The 24,675-nt window shown below is 38.2% G+C and overlaps 1 protein-coding gene and 1 pseudogene across 5 annotated transcripts in view; one reads left to right on the forward strand and one right to left on the reverse strand.

The window, feature by feature from the left end:
• Positions 1-3,858: 3,858 nt before the first annotated feature.
• On the reverse strand, positions 3,859-10,999 carry LOC102026904 (annotated as a pseudogene).
• Positions 11,000-11,341: 342 nt separating this feature from the next.
• The window catches only part of Tnfsf11 (tumor necrosis factor (ligand) superfamily, member 11), a 30,663-nt gene continuing 17,329 nt past the window's right edge, over positions 11,342-24,675 (forward strand). The window contains exons 1-2 of one of the 5 annotated variants that reach the window (XM_013506972.1): positions 11,342-11,783; positions 16,874-17,041. In XM_013506972.1, coding sequence (XP_013362426.1) covers positions 11,562-11,783; positions 16,874-17,041 — 390 coding nt within the window. In that variant the 5' untranslated portion in view covers positions 11,342-11,561. Of the gene's footprint in view, positions 11,784-11,825; positions 12,069-12,103; positions 12,412-13,371; positions 13,481-16,873; positions 17,042-24,675 lie in introns of those variants that run through there. The other 4 variants (XM_005409050.2, XM_005409054.2, XM_005409055.2 and 1 more) reach the window with 4 other exon arrangements.

Genomic DNA, 24,675 nt, shown 5'->3' on the forward strand with positions numbered 1-24,675 from the left:
TTCTTGTATTTTCTTATATGTTTCTTCTTCAGACTTTTTGAGCATTTCCTTCATTATTGTTGTCATTTCACTTTGTGCCTGAAAGATTATTTCTGATCTCATCTCTTCTATGGCCTTATGGAGTTGTTTCTTTACTTCCATTGCAATCATTTCAGCTATTTGAGGCATGTGTTTACCAAGTTCTCCTATGTTGATGTCTCCTGGACTTATTCTGATTGGGGTGGAGTTCTAGGATTGTGTTTTAGTCCTTCATTTTGTCATGTTTGCTACCAGATGCAGAAAGTTCAGTTTTCCTCTTCAGTAGCTGCTCAGCCAACACCACTAGTATCCCCAGTTTTCCTGTTGTTCAGTTTTCCCCTGAGTGACCTCTGAGAAGCACTACTTAGTCTCGGGTTTTCCAGCAGTTTTTGATTTGTATCTAGTTATCCCCATTCTCAGACACAGGCACTGGTGTCAGCTGATGGCTGACTGTCTGATCCAGTGTCCCCTTACTGTTTAGGGCATGTGCACAGCCCAGACTCGGTTTGCACTTGTGTGAGAATCCCGGTCCATTGGATGTATGTCCGTAGGCAGTTCAGGGTACAGGCAAAATCCAAACACAAACTGCAGGGTCTACACTTTGTGAACCACCTGATTCTGTGTCTCCAGTCAGTTAAGGACACATACAGGAAGCAGATGCAGCCCAGATGCGTAGCAGTCACAGACTGCCTGTGCCTTCGACCCACTAGGGGGTCTGGGCAAAGGTAAAGCACTGACTTGAACCATGGGACCAGCAGCTCCTGGAGCACTTGCTTACTCAGTGGAGGGCACGCAAGGGCTGGGAGAGGCTGCACGCCCTGCCCCCAACCAGAGAAGTCCCCGGGGCTTCTGAGTGAGGACCTCCTCTCTGCTGCAGGTGCAGGGAAGGGAGAGACTCAGTCTGTAATGTTGGCAGAGTCCTGGGTTAGCCTGCTCTGCCCTCACCAAGTGGATGGGAAATACCTGGCTCTCTCCATGAGCTTCAGCTGGGAATCGTGGTGGTATGAGCAAAGCTTGAACTCGAACCTTGTATCCAGCAGCTTCCAGAACACTTGTTCCCATGCTGACTTTATCACACTAGCTTTGTAGTATAATTTTAAATCAGGGATTGTGATACCTCCTGCCTTGCCTTTGTTACCCAGTATTGCTTTTGCTACTCTGGGCCTCTTCTGGTTCCAGAAGAATTTTAGGAATATTTTCTCTAAATCTGTGAGGTATACCAATGGTATTTTCACTGGAATTGCATTGAAAAAGTAAAACAATTTTGGGAGTATGATCATTTTCACATTATTGATTCTTCCTGTACATGAACAAAGAATATCTTTCCATTTTTTGAAATCACCTTTGATCTCTTTTTTCAGATTATTATAGTTTTCACTCTATAGATCTTTTACTTCTTTTGTTAGATTGATTCCTAAGTATCTTAGGTTTTTGGGTGCTATTGTGAAAGGTATGATTTCCCTTATTTCTCTCTGAATGTTTGTTATTTGTCTACAGGAGTGCTATTTTTTTTGCACTTCAATAATTTTATTTAAAGGTATAATTCTTAGTACCAAAAATAATGGTAGTTGGTTAGGTTACCTCTGCCAACTCAAAGTTTATTAAATATTGTTGTTTATTAAATATTTGTTGTTTTCAAAATATTGAAATATGTTAGCCTTTTGGTAAAATTGAAGTTTTCCATAAAACATGGTTTTGAAAAAGTTAAAGGTAGAATATGCTATGGTTCTTTGGTTTATTTTGCAATGCTTATTTATCTACATGATGTCAAAATTGGTGATGTCCATTCTTGATAGACTCAGGCTTCAGGCCCTATTAAGTTACTGTTTACAACACTAACAATATATATATGCATTTCCTTACATTTATTGGCTCACATGGAGAGTTCCAAACACTACCTCAGTGATCTCATAATTATGGAGGTGCCTACTTACTTTTCTTAAGATGCAGTATAGAAATTTGTGAAAGTATGTTCTTTTTCTTAAGAAAAATAATAGAAGCAATGGCAGTTTTATAGAAACAATTCATAGTAATACCTGGAGTGCTTTATCTAGCCAGAACTTAGGGTAAAGCAAGTTTTCAGAGAGATAATTGATTCTGAGTTTCTATATAATATAATAGAATAATTTTTTAATGAAACTAGACTGAGGAAGTAGATTCTATATAGAAATTTTTATCATTGATACAAACATAACCTGTTTTTTGGAAGAAATATTAAAGAGCTCAATGAATATGCCAAACTTACTAGATCTGCATTTTAGCTTAATAAAAAAGTCTTTAAATTTAAATGCAATTCCCATACAGCAATAACATTCTCATCTCTGAATTATATTATTACTCGCATTATAGGTGTCAAAAAAACCATTACATTGCTAGAAGATAACCGTTATTATGCTTTAAGTGCATGTGTGAAATGTTGGTTTTGATGTAAACCTCATAATTTAAAATATAACATTTAAATTAAGTGGGTTACCTTTTCAATATCACCTAAATATAATATATTGATCCAATATGGAAAGTTAGGCTGTTATAGTTTGTGTCTGTGTGTCCCCCCATATCTTCATGCAGTCATGGGGCGGGCTTTTAGAGTTTTGATTGATTGGGTGTCAGTGCTATATTTGCCATGGGGCAGATAATTTGCATATGTAAGGGAAAGAGGCTTACTCTTCCTGCAGCTTCTCCATTTTGCTCTTGTTACTTTACTGTGCTCCACTGCCATGAACTGTAGTCCTCTACCATGTGTCCCTCTGCCTTAGAGACAGCCAAGTATGGACTGAAACCTCCACAAACTGTAAGCTAAATAAACCTTTCCTTCCTTAATTTTGGGCACCAGGTATTTTGTCTCATCAATGAGAGAGAAGTTACCAAGACATAGGTTAATGTTACAAATGGAAATTCGCAGTTCACCTTTTCAGGTTTGGATTAAGTATTTCACATTTATACCTCTAGCTTTACAAATGAATTCCAATATAAACAGTCCTACAATAACACTATATTAGGCAGTTTTACCAAGGTGGAGAACATCATACTAATCTAGTTGTGATGTTTTGAGGATTTATAACTTAAATCCATTATAACATTAAGGAATCCATAGTTCAGGGTTGCAGGAAAAGCCTTCAAAGAAACGTTTATTGTTGCTAAAATAATACTATTTATGTAAAGAACAAACAACCCCAACTTATTACAAGCTGGTTTAAATACTAGTAGTTATTAAAAGAAAAATTTTCATACCTAAGTTTCACAGTCATATGTAGATGTGTTAAATGTTGACATTTATTTTTGAGTAAGAAAAGACAAATCATTGCTATAACTTAATAAATATAGATGACAAGAACATATAGAATATTTTTATGAATACAATTACTTTCTGAATTCTTATTGCAATATCAGTATGTTGATACATATTGGTAATTTTCAGAAACAACAGATCATCTGTTTTGTATTACTTTTTCTTTAAGTATAATATTCAGTTTCATAATGATTCTGCTTATAAGCTAACAGTCTTAAATTAGTTCACACATTGATCAGACTTTTAGTCCTGTTATAACTTTAAATGAGGTAGAACATGGGGCTATGTATAGTGAAATGTGCAATTAAAAAACCTTTACTTCAGGGTTACTTTAAAAATTCAGGTTATTAAAGAGGATATTATTTTCCAAGCTGTAGTAATTTAATGAAATGGTTAACATATATATCAGAGATTGGATAACTCTTTTCTTTAGGGTGTTGTACCTTATGTATAGTAAATGCCTTTCAAACATGGGCTGACTGGATTAGTGATGCTATTTTTTCCTTTTTGCTATTACAAGTCCAGATGATTTATTTTGAAGATACTATTTCAGAATTTCAATTGTAGAAAAAAATTATACAATTTTCTCTATACAGAGAAAAACATACAAATTTACCAATTAAGGAACCATTTCAGGGATTGTTGGAAGGTGAGTTATTCTGCAGTAACTGTGCTTCAGTTGCCATGCAATACTCCCAGAAACAATCTACTTTTACTTCTGAACATTTGGCTTGGAACACTTGTTTGATGAATATTCAGTTAAACATTTGGTTACAAGCTCTTGCCAGAAGGTCAGATCTCTGCCATTTATCTTGAAATGTTTTTGAAGACATTCTACTCCTTCTGTTAACTCCACACACTTCTGTGCTTGGATCTCCAACGCAAAGATAGACAAGGCCAACACAGAAGGCTCTGCTTTAGAAGATATGATCCTGTAGTGACATGTCTTAAGCTGAGCTTCTAGTCTTTCAAAGTTCAGGCTATTTTTCCTTTCAAATGGCAAGTTCTCTTGAATGAGTGAATAACAGAGTTGTAGAAACTGAAAGACAGTGGTAGCTTTGACTTCCCAACACACCTTCTCCAATACAGTCTTTTCCATTCTCATCAAATCTGAAACCATGAACCTATTTTAACTTATTCAAATCAAGCCAGGTGCCAATAGGACATTTCTTTCCTCTTCTATGATTTTACAGCCAAATAAAAGTAGCTCAGCTCAACACACCCAAGGTGCTTGAGCTGTACATTCATTTTAGACAGGAATTTGTCCAGTAAATTCATAGCTAAAGAAAATGTCTCTATGTCTAAGCCAAAGAACTAAGACAAGGAGATCTTTTACTTCAATGTCCCTTAGTCTTTCAGTCATTCTGAGGCCATTATCATGTGTAGATTCAATTAGTCTCAAGCCACAGACCTTTGGCTGGCAACTCACCTCCTATTCCAACAAGATATTTAGCTGGTGTAGCAGTTTCTGGGAGTCAGCTGTTGTCAGTACTTCTATTATCTTGGCAGAGACTGCAGCTCATTGGTGTGGGCACCCTCCCCAGGCCTTCTCTCAACTTTCCCCATGATATCGATACAACAGGCCTAGGAAGCAAGAGGGAAGAGGCCCAGGGAGGGAGAACTGTCCAGGGTGGAGGTCTCCACAGCTCCTCTGAGACTACACTGCCCTCTTGTCACTGGGACCAAAGCCCAGGAATGATATTGATTTTTGAGTGTTAACTTTGTATCCAGCTACTCTACTGGATTTGTTTATTAGATCTGGGAGTCTTTTGGTGGGGTTTTTGAGATCTATGCAAAGTATCATGTAATCTGTGAATAATGATAATTTCACTTTTTTCATTCCTATCCTTATTCCTTTTATTTCTCTCTCTTGTCTAATTGCTTTGCCTAGTGTTTTGAGAACTATGCTGAATAGGAATGGTGACAGGGGACATTCTTGTCTTGGTCCTGATTTTCAAGTGAAAGTTTTCGGGTTTTGTCCATTTAGTATGATGTTGGCTGTTTGTTTATCATAGATGGCTTTGATCAGATTTAGGTAGTCCATCTATGCCAATTTTTTGTAGGGCTTTTATCATGAATAAGTGTTGAGCTTTACCAAAACCTCTTCTGCATCTATTGAGGTGATCATGGGATTCTTCTCTTTGGCTCTATTGATATGGTGTATTACATGTATTGATTTGTGTATATTGAACCATCCCTGCATTCCTGGGATGAATCCCACTTGGTCATGGTACATTATCTTCTTGGTGATTTGCTATATGCTCTTTGCTAGTATTTTATTGAGAATTCTTGCATCTATCTTCATTAGGGAGATTGGCCCATAGTTCTCTTTTCTGGTTGTCTTTTTCTGGTTTTACTATCAGGGTACTACTTGCCTCCAGGAGTGAGTTGAGGAGATTTGCTTCCTTTTTATGTCATTAAAGAGTTTGAGAAGAATTGGTATTAAATCTTCTCTAAAATACTTGTAGAATTCTGCTGTAAATCCTTTAGGACCTGGGCTTTTCTTTGTTGGTAAGTTTTTTACTACATTTTTTATTTTGTTGGCTGATACTGGGTTATTAAGGAGTTTTATATCTTCTTGATTCTGCTTTAGTAGTTTGTATGTATCCAGGAATCAGTCCATTTCCTCTGTGTTTTCCATCCTATGAGAGTAAAGATTTTTGAAATAGGTATTTATGATCTTCTGAATTTCTATAGGATCTGTAGTGATTTCACACTTTTCATTCCTTATTATGTGGAATTGAGTTTTTTCTTTCCTTTTTTTGATAAGGGTGGCTAGGGTTTTAACAATTTTATTTATTCTTTCAAAGAACCAATTCTTTGATTCATTAATGTTTTGTATTGTTTCTTAGTTTCAAATGTGTTAATTTCTGCTCTGATCTTTGTAATTTCCTCCCTTCTTTGGGCTTTGGGCCTGAATTGTTCTTTTTCTAGAAGTTTGAGGTGCAGCATAAGATTGTTTATTTGTGTTCATTCTGTTTTCCTGATGTGCGAATTCACTGCTCTGCTTAGAGTGAATTATTTCAAGTCCTGAAAGAAAACAATTCCCATTCACTGGGTGTTAACTTATTTTTGTTCTGGCTAATTAAATTTCTATATGCCTTACTTAACTGTATGTCAGATTCTTTTCCCATGTTTTGGAAATTATCTGCTATTCTGCAAATAGTTTTTTATATCATTTGTGTTGACTCCTGCTTTTTTATTGACACCAATTATTCTTATATTAGTATTTTTCTACATCATCTTGTAGCTGTTGAATAATTTGCTGATCTTTTATTATTTTCAAAAGATTGTTTTCCTTAAGGATCACTAGGCAAAATCCTGCCTTCAAGGTGTGAAAGTCTATCTTCAGTTTGATTCAATTGGCTTTGCCACTTTCAGTGGAATTTTTAATTTCCTGGATATCTGTTTGAATCCACTTTCCTTTATTGATCATTGAAGACTTCCATCCTCTTCCTATCATCATCAATTTTTTATCTATCTCTACTCTAGGTTTGCTGAGCAATTACTTTATAAATATTGACACTTCTTATTTTACCTGAGAGATTATTTCTGATCTGATTTCCTCTATAGTCTCATGTATTTGTTTCTTTATTTCAGTTGCTATCCTTTCAGAAATTTCAGGTGTGTGTCTTCCATTTTCCTCTGTCTTGCTGTCTTCTATACTTGTGCTGGATGAGCTGAAGGTTTGAGGTTACATTTTGCTTCTGTGTCTTGAATTTTCTATTTCAAAAGTTATTATTTTGTTTTCTGTGTTGATCTTTGTAATTTTTTTGTAGTAGGTAGCTATATTACTAGTATCAAGGCCTCTCTAGGTAAACTTTGTTCTTTGGAGATGTCTTCTGTTTGTACAAGGTGGTTGGTTTGTAACTATCTCAAGGTCCTACCTTTCCAATTAATTAAGAGTGGGATGTTGCTATCCATTTGGCTCAGTTCCCCAATCCTCTGGTGCTGGGGTGTGGTAAGGTTATTACACCAGAACTTCCCAGTATTGTTACAGAAGTGAGAACAACTGATTAACACAGAAATGACATGCTAGCTAAAGTAGTATAATTACCAATAATGATAGCATCTAGCACTATTTAGACACTGACAAACCATGGTAATGATTAATTTTGTACCTCTAACCATAGGAGCAAAATCTACAATTATATTACAGAATTGATCATATTTTGGAAACTTGTATGCAAAATGTTTCCCCTTGGTAGAGTTGTTTTTACCCTCTGGTGGGGAAATTTAAGAATGATAGTGGATAAAAGAAAGGCAACTGAAAAGAAAGTAGAAACCAGGCTGGAGGACAAAAGATGATCATGTAAGCTTTGGGAAAGTAGAGAAGAGGGCAGAAGAGAAAGACTAAAGGGGTAAGCAAGGGATTATCTGAACTTGGTTTCGGGTTTGGGGCATAGGATTCATTTTCTGTGGCTTGATTTTACCCTGTTTAGAAAAGAGAACAAAAGATAAGAAAAAAGAAAAGAAAAATAGAGAAGAAAAGGGGAAACCCCACCTGCCTGCTTCTATTCTTTGTGTCTTTGTTCCCAAGCACAACGCTGGTTTGTGTAACTTACCATTTGTTGGCTCCTACTATTACTGTTGCTTCTGATGATTTCATGCTGCTAGTCCCACCTGTCCAGCTTGTGACCCTGCCTGGGGGCCCTACTATGTGACTGATGTTCCTGCTGGTGTTTGCGTCTTCCTATGCTAATTCTCTAGCTCAAGAAAAAGGTATCAGATTTAGGCTTGTATTCATTCTGTCTGAATGTAGAACTCATCCTACACTTTTCAACTACATGAACTGATAAAATGTCTTTTAAATCCATAAGAATTTGGATTTAACATCCATAAGTACCAGGAAATATAGTTTGAGAAATGTTGTTCTAATATTTTTGTGGCTCATAGTTGAGTATTGACATATACTTTCCATCTTCAATTATGTTCTTAGCTCTGGAATTTCTTAATACCTATCATTTTACTACAGACATGACTTAGTTACTATATTATTTTGATAAAGTAATTACTAATTGATGCATTGACTTGGTATATATTAATATGGTATAATTAATATCATAACTATATTAATGAATTCATGGTAAATATGATAGAAATGTATAATTGGGAAGACATATTAAACAAATAATTAAAACCATACATCTGCTTTCTGCTTAAATTAGGTCCTGGTCCCTTTCTACCTCAGTACTTATTATTCTAGGATTAGTTATAGTCATTATCTTTGTCTAAGAGCCTTCTTTAACTCTCCAGAATGTTTAGGTCCCACAATCATTATAAAGCTGTCACTGTACTTGCACTATGTCTTTGACATACTCATCAGAGTTTTGTTAATTATTTGACTGAGTCAGATGTGGTGGCACATGCCTGTGATCCCAGCACTCAGGCGGCTGAAGCAGGAGGATATCTGTGAGTTCAGGGCCAGCCTGGGCTACATAGAGAGAAATTTCAAAAAATGTCTCAAAAAATTTTTTCGTGTAAATATTTGTTCAATATTATTTTCTCATCAGAAGGTAAGGCCTGTGGTCTTCCATGTTCCTTGGATCTCCTGTAATGCTGTGTATAGTGGTTTCTCACTATCAATAGAGGGAATAACGAGTGCTTGAGCCTCATAAGAGAAGTTAAGGTAACACAGAAGCAGAGACAGGAGGAGTCACCCTGGGCTACAGGAGCGAAGAAGAACTCCTGAGCAAAGGACAGTTGAGCTGAAAGAGGACGAGCTAGGACAGTCATCCAGGTGTGGGGATCGAGAGCACACTAGCTGAGGCAGCACGTGAAGCGATGTGAAAGGAGTCTGAGCCATCTTATGAAGAAGCACTGGGGGGTTTTAATGTCAAGTGTTTAGACTTTACAGCAACAACATTTGGAAGCTATTCTGAATATAGAAATGATAAACCATTTTACTTTTTTTAAAAAGGACTGACCAGTGTCTCCAGAACTGCTCAAGGGTGAGCAAACCCGGAGAAGCAGTGAGATGGGAGTGGAAATGTGACTAGCTCAAGGGAGGAGTGGCATGGCAGAGATGTTGCATTTGCCCTCACTTCTTTTACTCGACAAGAAGCTATTGTGTACTTACTGTACCAAGAGATACTCTAGATAATGATGAGTATTATAGAAAGGAACGACACAGAAAAGATCCTGAATATATGGGTTGCCATATTAATTGGGGAGTGAAATGCTGACAAATGAATACATAAATAGCCAAGAAAGATACATTACCTTGGAAGGAGTAGCAGTAGATAAAAATGGAGTTTTTAATCCAGTTTGTGAAAACCAGAGTACAATGGGATGACATCTTTCAAGTACTCTTGGAAAACAATTGCCAAGCATTATGAAAGTCTAATGAAGAACTCTTAGGGATGCAATATAGTGTCCTAGATAGAAAGCTCATGGTCAAGTCACCTAAGATATTCACAAATCTGAGGGACTCTCTTGTAACCTGAAGATGATGATTTCAAGGAAAGAAAAATAAGTAAAATACTGTTACACCAAAAACTCAAAAAGAATAGAAAAGTAAGGCATTTTTGGTTTATTTGCAACATATTTTGAAAATCTTTGATTTTAACAAAGATTTATATGAAGGATGAAAATAAAATTATTTCTCAAATAAAGGAAAAAAAAAAGGAGGAAGAGGAGAAAAAGAAGAAACTTACTTTCCAAAGTTAACAAGGTAGGAACAGGACAAGAACTAAATGGAATAGCTGGGCATGGTGAACACACCTATAATCCCAGTACTCAGGAATCCTAAGCAGGAGGATTGCCACGAGTTCGAGGATAGCCTGAATTATATAGTGAGACAGTGACTCTAAATAGTAAGTAAGTAAGTAAATAAATAAATAAATAAAGGAACTAAATGGAATAGATTAATGTGAATTGTTTCTCTATTGGAGTTTGAAAATGTTTTTTCTTTCCCTATTAAACTTTCACATTTAAAACGTTTTTGAACTTTGGTAAATCATTTCAATTGTATGGACTTATTTATTTATTTTTAATTCCAACCTGATCACTCTTCTTCAACGTGTAGTGAGGTCAAAGTGCTCTGTTAAGATATGTTTTACTAATTTAGAGACATGTCATTTGTGCTAAATGCTAAACTATAGAAGTGCCCGCTAGAAAGCTAGGCAGAGAGGAGGTAAAAACACAACTATTACTAAAAAGGTGGAAGCAACCCTAAGATATTCTTTCTGTATTAGCGCATACTAGTTGTACAGAATAATGGATTTCTTTCATGCCTGCATATGCTGAATTTTGATCTTACACAATCTAAGTTTGGTAGTTTTTAAATGGGCCAGCAACTCCTCTCCCTCCCTTTGAAGACAAGAATGTGTGCCGGACGCTAATATTTTCGTTTTCTCACCAAGGGGCACAATTCTTGAATGGAGGCATTTAAAAAGCCTTGGGAAGTTTTCTTTACAATCAAACTAACTTTCAACGCTATGGCTAGCTTTGCATAGGCCCTTTCTCCAGTGCGGCTGAGTGCTCCGGCTCGCTGCTTCTGGCTCTACATCCCGTTGCCTCCTTTCTGCAGTTTCCTTTTTCTCTTTCTTTCTTCATGGAACACTGCTGGTGTCCATAAGTTCCCTGCTGGCTGCTACGTTCAAACTTGCCTCGTTCAAAGCCACTTGGGAAAGACAGAAACAAGGGTTTGGGGAAGGACTTGTGAAATTTTCTAAGTTTTCCGAAATACATTTGGAACTCTGTCAGGGGCCAAATCCGAAAGGTTCTTGAGTATTGGAAGGGGTGGATAGGCAGGGTCTTCAGAGATCAATGCTTTTAACTTCACTGCTCAGAGGATCGGATCGTCCTCCATGCAGTCCTTGTCTTTTCCGAATCACCCACAGCTCCTGGGCCCATCATCAGATCTCACTGGGTAGCTAAGGACGGGCCAGCTGAGTCTGGAACCACAGGACCACCTGCAGCCTCCTCCTCAGAGGGCCCTGGAGGGGGAGGAGGCCGTTCCTGAGAGCGAGGAAGAGGGGGTGGCAAGGGGAAGGGGAGCCCGAGGTGGGCGTGGAAGAGTCGGCCTCGCAGGGCTGATTGGCTCCCGAGGCCAACCCTCTAGCCGCGGTTTATAAGAATTGGGGCTGCCCCGAGCGCCCTGCCCAGGAGCCACAGCCGGGCCTCCGAAAGCGCTCCTCGAAGTCCTGCCTGGCCCTGGGCCTGCCCTGCGGCTGCTTTTGGAGTCGCTGCGGGCGAAGCGTTAGGAGCGAGAGGCCCAGGGAGCCGAGCGCCCGAGCGAGCGGGCAGCGCCATGCGCCGTGCCAGCCGCGACTACACCAAGTACCTGCGGGGCGCGGAGGAGATGGGCAGCGGGGGCCCCGGAGACCCGCACGAGGGCGCCCCGCACGCCGCGCCTCACGCCGCGCCGCCCCCGCCGCCCGCCGCTTCCCGCTCCACCTTCCTGGCCCTGCTGGGGCTGGGGCTGGGCCAGGTCGTGTGCAGCGTTGCTCTGTTCCTGTACTTCCGCGCGCAGGTGAGTGTCGCCTTCGCGTGCGCGCCGTCTTGTCCGGCCTCCTCCCGCCCTGGGGGAACTGAGTCCTGCTCCCCAGATCCTGACCGTTGCGGGGAAAGTGACGCAGACCGAGCCAGAGACGGAGACAAGCAGAGGGCGGCGCGCACCCGGTGCCTTGGCGCGGGCTGAGGGCGCGCTCGCGCGCCTTCCCGTCGCACCTTGCCCCGCGGAAAGCGGGCTCGCTGGGCCGGCGCTGGATTTGAATTTCCCCCCCGAAGCAGCATTGGCTGCGCATCTCTTCTGGAAGTAATCGCACACTTTCCTCCCTTTCCGTCTCTCTGCGGGAGTTAAAAACCAATTTAAGTCTCCTTGGGGGAAAACACAAGGAGTGCCTTAGCGTGGGCATCGACCTTGCCCTTCTGCCCACTGCTCCGGGGCTTTGGGCTCCCGGGTCTGGTGCGTCGCAGGCGCCCTGTGGGGCGGCTCACGGGGCGCACAGCCCGTGGAGCACGGGGCGATACCCAGTTCGCCAGATGGGCAGAATGACACCGCTGCCGAAGGCGCCCGGCTCCAGACGGCAGGCTAGAGGGGTGAAGGCAAAGGAAGGCCCAAGTGCCTGCCAGCGAGGTGGGCGGAGGAAGGAAGAGAGGTGTGTGCGACCGCGCTCGCCTCGCTCCCGAGTCACCCGCCTTTGAAAAGATGAAGGGGCTCTGCAGGAAGACTCGGAACTGCAGGGAGACAGTAGAAAGGAAGGGGTGAATGTGTAATATTATGCTTTCTGGTGGTTTATGCTCTGTGTGTTCTTGGAAATTGCAGTGCAGTTGGTTGGATTCATTCAAGTATTCTTGTCTGGTGCTGTGAACTCTTTCTCAGAGGAAGTGGGGGGCTGACTGTGCAGTTTTTTTTTTATGGGAAAATAAAGTTGGACTTGGACTTCGTTGGTTTTCAGATTCAAAGGTGATTACTACCCAACTGGACGCATCAGAACATGGAATTGCTTGGGTTGTGGAGTTGTTGACGAGGGCTGGGGTCCTGCCTGGAATGCCTGCTTTTTAAACCATAGGCTTTTTGTTAAGTATTCATTATCTGCTAGCTTGCATTCTATAACGCTAGTATGGTTATCAATTTAAACAAAAATAGAAATGCCACTAACACTACTTTAGAAAATTTGTATTTGTGCATTATAAACATAGTAGTTACCTTTTATTTTTTCTAAGACAGTTTTTGGGTAGTGTATTTGCAACATGGATTATACAAGTCTATGAACTGACTAAATTTTCTTCTTTCACTACGATGTGGTGAAGTCAAGAATGAATGTTTTACCCATTTATTTCCCATCCAGTATTTGTTAACAACCCCCAGTTAGTGTTTATATAGCATGGTTCTTAAATGCTGTGGCCTGTGACTTAATCATTCTACACACCGTGTCCACTTACTCTGTGTATGGTGCTAGCTAACAGTAGTAGTCAAATAAATGTTCAGGGTAGAAAGAACAGGAGGGAATAGACGAGTTCTAGGGACCATGACAGTTTACCTTGCCAGGAACCATGGAAATTAGCATGACCACATAGGAAAGAGTGACCAGCTAGGCTTCCGTTACAGTCGTTCAGCTTTCTGGAAGGCCTTCCAACTGCCGGGTGGGCTGAGAGGTGTTCTTCTGATGCTGCCAGCCGGCTGAACGGCATAGGAGTAATGAGACACTCAAATCCTTTTCCTAGGTCAAATATGTGATTTAATAAGCTTTATTAGACATTTTTCATTTAGAGAATTAGATTTCTGAGAAGGTGCAATATTTCCAACTGCGTTGAAGATTGGGTTTCTCTAAAATATATGCAAAATATTTTAATCATTATTCACAACCCAATTCTGTACTGCATTTTTAAAAGGGCATCTCCTTCAGTAAAGAAGCAGTATTAGGAGTAATGTGTTCATATGAATACTCCAGTAGATCTGATTATATTTTACTGAGTATGGTTATCTACATGTGATACCTAAAGGAATCTAATCATTTATCAACAAAAATCTGAAATATTTATGAATGCAATGCTATGTTGTTTGGAATTTATTTAAAAACAGTTGATGAGAAGGGATAGAGACAGGGATATCTGTAGATGAAACAAGATTGGCTATGAGATGGTAATTATAGAAGTTGGGTTATGGGTGCATGGAGTTCAGTCCATATGCTTCCTACATTTATAAATTTAAGAGCTTTCTCTTATAATTCTAGCTAATAGAGTAGGCTCAATTTGGCCTGTCACTGATTTAGTGTTTTTTTGCTTATGTCAACTTCTTTGAATTTTAGTTTGGTCTCAAATAATAGAGATTTTTAAAAGTTGTGGATCAAATACTCACAACGTCTGAAGGCATTTCAGTAAAAATAAAACCATTTAGGGGGCTGGGGATTTAGCTCAGTGGCACAGAGCCTGCCTGGCAATCGTGAGGTCATGAGTTCGATTCCCGGTACTGGAAAAACAAACAAACAAACAAAAAACCATTTGGTAACAGGGAAACCTATTTGCTTTGTATAGTTAAAAAAAAAAAAAAGGATAAAAGAAACTAGTTTAATTGTTTTAGTTTAAACATAGGAAAAAGAAGCTATGCAAATTCTCAAAAAAAGGAGTTTATTTTGAATGCACCAAAAATGCCCAAAATAGTGTAAAATTATAGTAACTTGAAATTGTTTTCTTAATTCATGTTTTAATAGTTAATAATGAACGTTTCAGATTGCCTAGGGTTAAGTTTTTTTAAAAAAATATATGTACTAGATCTGGTAAAGATTGGCTTTTTCTTACTAACGCTGCTGCAATGAAAATAGCATGTGGCTTGTGCTATGTATTTACCACATAACATTCATACTTGAGTTTACAAAAGAAAAAAAAAAAAGCTTTCCAAAAAGTTGCATGTAAAATGTGTGTGTGTGTGTGTTTGTGTGTGTGTGTGACATCTCCATAGCCATATTCAAAGCTTACCAATAAGATAAGCCCTCTTTAACTCCTTCTTTCTGTTTCCCCAAATGCACATACCAGCCTTTCTGGCAGCTTTTTAACCAGTGCAGCCATCACTACTGAAAATCTGAAGTCAGGTGTGAGGCTTCCTGTATGAAGACACTGAAAGTGAGACACCAAGCATCCTGCCTCATTTAACCCTTTTAATGGTTACGTTTCAAGGAAGTTAAAAAAAAAAAAAAAAAAAGAACACTTCAGAGGCACTGCATAATCTGATAAATGCATTTTAAAAATCTATTTTAAATCAGCTATGCAAAGTTTCATGTTTTCAGATATGCCTAGACACAATGATCTCATCTGTTACTGACTTTACTGTATTCTTTTGTGTAATTTCTCTGTTCCTCTGTTGACTTGTAACTTCCATGACGACAGAGCCTATTTGTTTTGCCCTCTGTCTTTTTCACAACATGTAGTACAGTACCTGGTGTGTTTAATTGACTGAAAAGGCCTTTCAATGATTTGTAACACTACATCTATCACCATTTCTAACTTAGAATATGTAAATTATCTCACTAGTAGCTAAGATAGTACAATTTTTAGCCACGCAAACCCTAATTTCCAAGCTGACTGGTAAGCTGGCTGATGTCTTTGCATGAGTCTGCTTTTCTGAGGTCTGAACCTAGTGACCCTTCAAGTCAGCTGTCCACATATTTTTGGTTTTCTGGCACACTTGTTAGCATAAGTGACCTTTTTTTTTTTTAACTAAAAACTGTGTTGAAGCTGTCCTTCTTAGACACTCACACACTGTGATTAATTATAATTATTCTGAAGAAAATAGAAATAAATATGGAGTACAAATATTTTTGCTTCATAGTGGCATTTCTTTGTGATTATAAATCATTGTACTTGCAAGGCTATACTAATATTATTTGTATTAATGAATACACACTTGTTAGAAGGCTATTGTTTCATTTTGACGGTTTCATATATGGGTAGGGTACCTCCTCGTTCTGGTGGTTGGTTAATAAACCTGCACATTTTTAAAATTACATTTAAAAATCTAAATAAATCAGGGAAAGAAAGACTTGGTACTGATCCTGACTGAACTTTTGTTATTGTAAACTTATATATTTTTGCCTACCTTCCTTCTTTCTCCTTCCCTTCCCTTCCCTTCCCTTTCCATCCCCTTCCTTTCTTCCTTCCTTCCTTACTTGCTCTTTCTCACTCTTTCTTTTTTGTCTTGTTCGTATGTACTAATAAGCAAACGCTTATGAAGTGTTTAAATTAAAAAAAAAAAAAAACAACAAAAAAACCAGGTTAAACTATTATTATCAGCGCAACCGGTAGCTAATTATTGCTACCCTTTATGTCACAGTTGAAACTGCTGCAAAGGCTTCCCAGAGCCCTAGGAAGAGCAGGTGGACACTGTAGAGTAGTGCAAAAGGACACTGGACATTTGTTTAGACCAGGCAGTCAGCAAATAACTCTATGGGGGATATTTAAGGTGGGACAATCTCTCCCTTACACTATGTGCATCTTGGCATTAATTTCCCCATGTTCCTGTGACGTTGAATTTCACCCCCACCTGTCCCCAAATTCTCCAGGTTGAGAAATACTGATGAGAGTTTTGACTACAAGAAAGATTATGCTTCTGACTTCAGGTTTTGCTTTGAGCTAGGAAATGGCTTTCTCTTCCTTTTCTTTTATTTATTAGATATTTATTGATGAAGAAAAAGGACAAGCAAACATTAAAGATGACATTAATTTTGCCTGATTAATACAGGCTTCATGCTTTGAATATCCAAAATGTCCAGACAACTGGCATCTAGCATGTTGTATATGTCTTAAGGACAAAAAACTTTCTCCCTGCACTGCACATGAGATTTCCTTGATGCTCCTCCCTAAATGAAAACTCGCAGGTTATCAGACAGTTTGAGAAGTTACATGTGAATCACACATCTGTTTTTGAAAATCTACTACAGAACTATGCCTTTTTGTATGGATGATAGCTCTTTATCAAAATGAATTAGAAGCCAACATTTTCATCAACTAGAGGGAAATTATATTAGCTATTAATTGTAAAAATTAACTTTTTGTTCTAGTCACATTTTACTAAATAACAGAATAAGTACTAATTACCACTCTGATATCTGCCCTCATCCTCAGATGGATCCTAATAGAATATCAGAAGACAGTACTCACTGCATTTATAGAATTTTGAGACTCCATGAAAATACAGATTTGCAAGACACAGCTCTGGAGAGTGAAGACACAAAGTTAATACCTGACTCATGTAGGAGAATTAAACAGGCCTTTCAAGGAGCTGTGCAAAGGGTAAGTCCACACTGAAGTTGCTAAGTCAAGGGCCTTTGCTGACTCTACAGTTATTCAATATTAACGCTTGCTAGGTGCTATTGATGCTGTTCTTTTTCTTTTAATAGTTTGTAAAAGAGCTAAAGAGAATGCCTTACAATATTGGTAGAATTGTTTTGAAATTGGTAGTAGTTGGTTATGATATCCAGACACATTTATGCAAATATGCATTTCATTTTATGAGGAGGTATTTAAATTCACTTAGAAAGAGGATAACAGTGGTTTGTAGTTAGTAGATGGATCAATGTGATAGTTTGAATTCCTTAACAGAGAAACTGTTCCTCAGGTTGACAGGACTTTCTGGTAGCTATTTCCTTTACATTTGGTTTTGTGTTCCCTTGTTCCTCATATGAGATCCATGGCTCTGATGAAAAGCTATTCTAACTGGACCTTTCTTGTCTTGTGTGGTGAGGAGGTAAGCATGCATAGCAGGAAATGATGTACTCAAGATGGAAATTCTGTGTCTGTTTTCTTATTTTCTGGGAGAGTTGGGTTATAAGAGAGGAGATGGGAACAAAGAAGATCAAAAGATTTCACCAACAGCTTCAATTGAGAAACACTCTATAACTGCCTGTTTTCTTTTCCTGAATAAAACCATCTGAAAATTTTGCAGACTTAGGACTATTTTACTTACTGATTTTACTAAAACCTGGATAGAAACTCATTGACTCCAGTGTAGAACACCCATCCGCAAGGCACATCTGTGTGCACACGCATAGGTGTTTGTGCAGCCAGCTGTCCAACCTGTTCTGCAGCTTCTTAGGTTGTAGCTTATCATTTCAGAGTAAATTGTGAAGTTCTCAAAACTCTTAAATCTAAATTTTGTTCACTTTAAAAATGCACATGGAGTAGTATTTTTTAAAGGTTGGAAATAAAATTAAAATAAAAATTAAATAAAATTAAATAAAACTAAATAAAAATTAAAATTTAATGAAAAAAGTGTATCAGTCAGAAGTAGAGGCAGGGAGATGAAGTTAGTCTGTAGAACTATTAAATGTAAATGTTTTACACCCATAAGTTTAAGATTTGCTGTATTTTATCAAGTTGAAGACATGAAGTTTTGACTTATTTCACTATGTTGTGTATCACTTAGATAGAAAAAAGGGCCAGGGATATAGCTCAGTGGCACAGTGCCTGCCTGGCAAGTACAAGGTCCTAAGTTTTATTCTCGGTACCAAAAAAAAAAAAAAAAAAAAGTGGAAGGACAAATTAAACATGATTGTAATAGATCCTAATTACATCTTAATTTTAGGAATACTACACTGTAAAAATAAGTGCATCATAGAATCAATAAAGTACATATTCTAAAATGTATAAGAAAGTCGTATTATTTATGAAAATCACATTTTCAATATAATTAATGAATAGATACTTTATATGGTAGATGTATAAAATGTGGTTTTAAATTCATTGATTCTTTTACATTATAATTTTTGAGCTGTAACAGCAAGGATTCTGCTAATCTGTTCATTTTCATTGCTCTGTTTATGCATCAGTTTTTAACCCAATTTGTAAACTTACCTCCCACATACATGACAATCTATCTATAAACAATTATTTACATATACCAGGGATTACTCTATTAGTCCAAAGCTGAATCCTTTACTGAGATAATTCTGGGTAGGTGAATGATTGTGTCCTGATTTGCTGTTTGGATTGGCCCACTTGTATCTCCTTAAAAATGAAGGAATGAACTTTTAATTTTATTGATGCTCTGGCTCTTAACAGTATCCTTTAAGTTTCTTATGGATGAAAGGTAAGATCAACCAGGATAATTTTGAAAATAAATAATGACAAATAACATTAATATTTATTTATGAAAATGCAAGAAGGGATCAGCCTTAATTGGTCAAGGGAGAAAAATGTTTTATCGTCTCATAGAACATGAGAAGTGATTGAAAAATTTTCCACCTATTATTTCTGATGTTTAAGATCCATAAGAAAATATACAGTTAGATGGATTCTTGATATTATCACAAATATCTCAGATTAAAAGTGAAAAATTAGAGTATTTCTCTAAAAATCAGGAGCATAATAAAGAAGTCCATCGTCCCTACATTGTGTAACATTGTTCTGACAGTGCTGGCAAATGTAGTTGCACCAGACATTGAAACGAGAAAAAATATTTAGAGAAAAGGAAAGGGGATGATTTTCGTGTGATATGATTGTGTACTTGGGAAAATTCAAAAGAAGCAGAAAGGCTACTGTTTATAAAAGTCAGTGATTATTACTAGATGTCTTCATTTTCAACATTAATTAGAAAACATGAATAGAGAGTCCATTAATAATTTGTAAAAAAAGTTCTAAAAATAAATTTAACAATGTTCAAGGCTTATAAGAATAAAGCTATAAAACTTTATAGAGACCTTTAAGGTAGAATTGGATGATACAAAGAGAAAACTATGCAAAATCATAATATTTATTGCAATATAACATATATGCATGTAGTTTAATATAAAATGAAGTAAGCAAGCATAGTTTGGATTATTGAAACAATGATATTTAGAATGGTCTGTTTACTGCCTTTGAAATGCTCTGTCCTCCAATCATGTTTGAAAGGAAAGCACACCCTGGACAGCGCAGCCCACCAACACTCCCTGTTGTTCCACTGAACTTGTCTTCCACTTCCTGCCTCACCAGAACTTACCGGTCCATCGCTGCATTTCCTTTGAGGTTTCTGAGTGATTGCCTAGCTTCAGAATCAAACAATTTGTATTAAGGACGTTTAGGAGCGGTAATGGTAGCACTTTGACTATTTTGGCAGCCATTGGAGATAGGGTGCCTCCTGCCAACTGAGCAGCACTAATAGTGAGAGATTTAGTTCCTGGTAAACCAGATGAAAGATCTTTGTGCAGGCAGGAATAATCAACTGCTCTTATAAAAGGCACATAGTCTTAATTATACGTAGATTATTATGGCTCACGGGGTGAGTAGAACTTTATTTCATTAGTTTCATATTTGTTTTTATTGTACTGTTACAATACAGCCAAGTGTATTAGTATAATGCCCTAATTATCACAACATAGCAGTGTGTACTAGAGGTAAATGATTCCATTTCCCCCAGAACAGATCTTTAGAAAAATGAATGTTATCCATACCTTGTCATTAGAATCAGTCAGTGTCCATTAACTGCACATACTGTTCTAGGAGCTTTGCCATACCTTTTCCTATACCCAGGGCTTTACTCTTCACTACCCCCAGGCAAATTAATGAATTGCCAATGGTGTTAGCCTTTACTGTGACATTCTATACAACTTGCCAAAATAATTAGATTTCTTATTTCACTTGCCAAATAGGATGCTGAAAATAGGATGGATGTATAAATAGGAAGGATGTATTAAGCATTTGTAAGTAGGTTTGTGTCTTAGCTTTAGTTCTAACATAGATATTGAGTGAGTCCACAAAACAAAATTACATGTGTGGCTGCAATCATTATTGAGAGATCAACCATCCAGTGGTAAATACCAGACATAAGCACAATATCACATTATATGTGTGCAGAAAGTGGTGTTTACCCAGCCCATCTCTGGTCAGACAAGTAATGCTGTTTTTCCCTCTTTTTTTTTGTTTGTGGCTAGATTTTCTTGGCTTTTTTTCCCCTTTAGCACAGAACTCTGAAAGCCTCTCAGTGATCCAACTCTACCAACCACAGTTTATAAAGTCTATCATAACAGTCTGTGACAATAAAGAAAACACAAGTACAAATATGGTGTCTGATTAGTAAAGTGATTCCTATTTTCAGTTTTGGCAGCCTCTCTGGCCTCTGCCAGCCACATGGGGGTGGGAAGAGGGGTGAGCTCAGGCCTGAGCAAGGACTGTGCTGCGTGGCAGAGAGTACGCTGGGCCTTGGACTGCCGGGCCAGTCTCCGTGGAGAGCCACTGTCTGTCTCTGCACTGACAGTGTGTCCTGAGTGGTCATAGCTGTGGCCCTTCTCAACTTCAGTGTGCCAGGCCACTGTTTCACAGTGGATATTTGTTTGGGGTCAACCCTCTGGAATTACTTGCAAAGATAATTGAAAAAATGGCATACAGGAGAGAGATTAATATACAAGTTACATAAATCACCTTGTTCTTGGAAATGTGATGTCTGATGAATTCAAGATCATCCCCTAGGAGATAGGAAGAAACATGAGGACTTATTTGTATATTTATTTTGTAGTATTATCTTTTAAAAATGGGATTTAAACTGCAAATATTTTATAATATATGATAAATGAGTATTTTATTTAATATTTAATAAATATGTATGTTTTTTCCTTGATAGAGCTGAACAATTAGAAATGTTTATAGGCCACTGAGCAAAGTTGCAAGACCATCAAGGAAAACACTGTCAATTTGCACATATTTGAAAACATTACACCCTAATTTGTTTTCAGAAATGAATGGAAAAAAGAACAAATAAATGATGGATTGAACTCTGTAAACTAATATTTTTGGATAAAATGGGACTGTAACCAATTTATAAAGCCATTCAAGAATAGTATAAGCTGGGCATGGCAATGCACACCTGCAGTCCCAGCACTGAGGAGACTAAAGCAGGAAAATTGCTGCGAGTTCATGGCCATACTGAGCTACACAGTGCACTCAAGGCCAGCCTGAACTGCATAACATGACCCTGTCTCAAAAAGAATAGAAACGAATATTATAAACCTGATTCTGGGGCTGGGGATTTAGCTCAGTGGCAAAAGCGCCTGCCTGGCAAGCGCAAGGTCGTGAGTTCGGTTCCCGGTACCGGAGAAAAACCAAAAAAAAAAAAAAAAAAACCTGATTCTTATGTGATCTTATCATTGTCACAATTGATAATTGTGAATAGTAGTGACTGTGTCAATAAAGCTTTGATACAGTCATCATTAGGTTACTTTTCATTAGAAGTTATCCAGTGCTGGATTTTTCACATTAGGCACATGTTCCTCATGTTTGTTTGACTGTCGGGAGCCTATTCAGTATGTAGAGGAAGGCCAGTACTGGGAACCAAAAACATGACCCTGTCTCCTAATGTTAGCGCAAGTTTTTTAAAATTCTCCAATGATTAGCAGTATGTCTAATGACTTCTTTGGCATGTCCTGAAGTGTAAGACTGTGACGCTCTGTCAACTGACTGGTAAATGGGGAACAAGGTCGAAAGCCATAGTTACTGAACAGTTTGTTTTTACCTGGAGTTCTTTTCTTTTCTGGGGGATCAGTATACATTTGGCCTCTTCTCCCTTAGGATGCATAATGTAAATACAAACTAACCTTTGATATTAAGAACCCAAAAGTTTTCAGTGCTTGGCCCTTGATGAAATAGTCACTATTTTTTGGAATCTGAGCTGGTTAACAAAGTGACTCATAGAGTTTTTTCTTTCGTATGTATTAATTCAGAGGTTAGCTGTTGGGGTATGTTCATTCCACCTCCATGTCAGAGTTGATTTCTCCATTTGTTCTCATTTCTAGACAAGTGAAGAGTAAAAAAAAAAGCCAGAGCAGTGCTTGTGAGTTGAGATATCACTACCAGGAGCATCCTGTTGACTGGGAGTTACTCTGGGTCATACCTTTCTGCACAGCTTGATCTCCAGCTAAGGGCCTTTTTCCCATAAAACTTGAAGAAGGAAAAGGAGAGGATGATGGATGGGAGGAGGGTGCAATAAGCAATGTCTGACATTCATTGAGCCCTGGCACGTTAGAAAGTGGGCTCATCCTATGAACAAAAGTTGATCGAGAATACACAGAACTATAAAACATTATAATGGTCAATATTTTATTTTTAAAGGTACGAGTACTTGAGGATTGTTTTGATTATGAGAGAAATGTAGAAGTAGATTTAACAGCGTTCATCTCGTTGAGAAAGGCTCAGAGATCCACCTAGACATATGTGTCTACGATGTTGATTAAACTTTTATTGTAATCTGCCTTGTTATTGCTAAATTTTGTGGCTTCAAGAGCATTAATTTAAAATCAGAAAGTTCATCAGGTTAAGTGACTGTGTTTTTCCCATATATAAAACCAATCCTTCAAAATTCCAATCTTGATTATTATGAGAAAGCTATTTACAATTTTAAAATACATAAAAATCAATTAAAATTTAAATAGATTGCATCTGTTTGTGAAACTGTAATCATTGGAGTTATTATATAGCCATTATTTCTTTTTTGATTTTTTTTGCTTTAAAAAAAGGAAAGGGAAAAATTTAACCTCATTTATTGCCTCTTTGCCTTTACATACAAGAGTATGTGTCTCAGGAAGCTTTCTTATAAACCCACAGAGAAACTTGAGTTTTGGGGCACTAATCTTCCCAAATAAAGATGTTTGTTAGTCATATAGTGGTTTTCCAATAGAACTTCCTCTGTCTTTGTCATAATAGTTTTGGAAAGTGCAGTTCAACCCCAGTCATATTTAGCATTTATAAAAGCTTATCTTTATGGGATATGTGACCCATAAAGCAAGACCCACAGAGTTTTCCTACCAAACCAACGCCATCTACTGCCTTTTGCCCAGCAGTAAGCTACTGACAGTGTGGTCAATTGCAGGGGAGACCCAGGGAAGAAAACAAGAGGTCGGAGGTTTTCAACAGGGAAATAATCAATGAGTGATATAGTCAGAGAGGGGTCTATCTGTGTGCTACAAGCAGGATAAAAGAAAGAATATTTTGAGTAGACATCTTTAAAGAAAAAAAACTGAAAGGATGTGTCTGAAAGAGGTGCATTCATTATGTGGCCTGAGACCCTGTGCAGATCCTAGAAGTAAATGGAGCCCAATGTCCTTCATTGGAGAGTAGGTGCCCAGGGGGCCGTTCACATTGTTTTGCCAGGTGGTACATCCTCCAGACAGACATCCTGTGTAACCAGAGAAAAAGTTACATCCCAGATCAGTGTTCCTAAACCTGGTAGACCTTAAGACTCTGCTTGAATCCTTTTTTTTTAAGGAGGCATCTAGAGCCATTATTAGAGATTCTGATTTAGCAGGCTAGCAAATTCTGATTTTGTGTGACTTCTTCAGTGGATACTAAGAGGCAAAACCCACCGGTGCACAGAGAAGCCATTTGTGAGTGACGTGTATATTTGTGACATAGGATCAAGGCTGTGTGGTTTGGAAAAGGTGGGCTTGGAAGTCAGGAAAGGTTGTTTGTGTCTAATGAGATCAGACAACTAATGGTTGCTTAAACATTTTGAAGTCAAGTCTGGGAGAATTTCATTTTCACTGAGTTTTCTCATTGCTGGGGTGCTATTCTAGTCCTCAGTCTTCACCTTGGGGAAATGTTGGGTGGTGGTAGTAACAATTGGAGAAGTAAAAATGCTGATTATAAACACTAACGCGCATCTCATCAGAAAGTCTTGGTGAACTCAGAGCTCTTGTCACACCCATGGCACCTTCTCATCTGACACCCTTCCATGGTGAATGGCAGTACCATCATCTTGATCACACCAAACCAGTGGTCAGAAGATGGTCTTACAGAATAACAAACTAACTCTTCCTCTCTTCCTTATCCTGTGACTTCTACTTTTTTTAATAAACCCTTCAGGTGCTCCTTTATTCTGTTCACTAGGGTGGTCCTGTGAATAGAGTCCATCATTGTTTCTTATCTGGATCGTGGCAACTGGCCACCCTGTGCACGGTCTC

The sequence above is a fragment of the Chinchilla lanigera genome, unplaced genomic scaffold, assembly GCF_000276665.1.
Source record: "Chinchilla lanigera isolate Chin_1 unplaced genomic scaffold, ChiLan1.0 scaffold00117, whole genome shotgun sequence".
In the NCBI taxonomy this organism is placed as follows: Eukaryota; Metazoa; Chordata; class Mammalia; order Rodentia; family Chinchillidae; genus Chinchilla; species Chinchilla lanigera.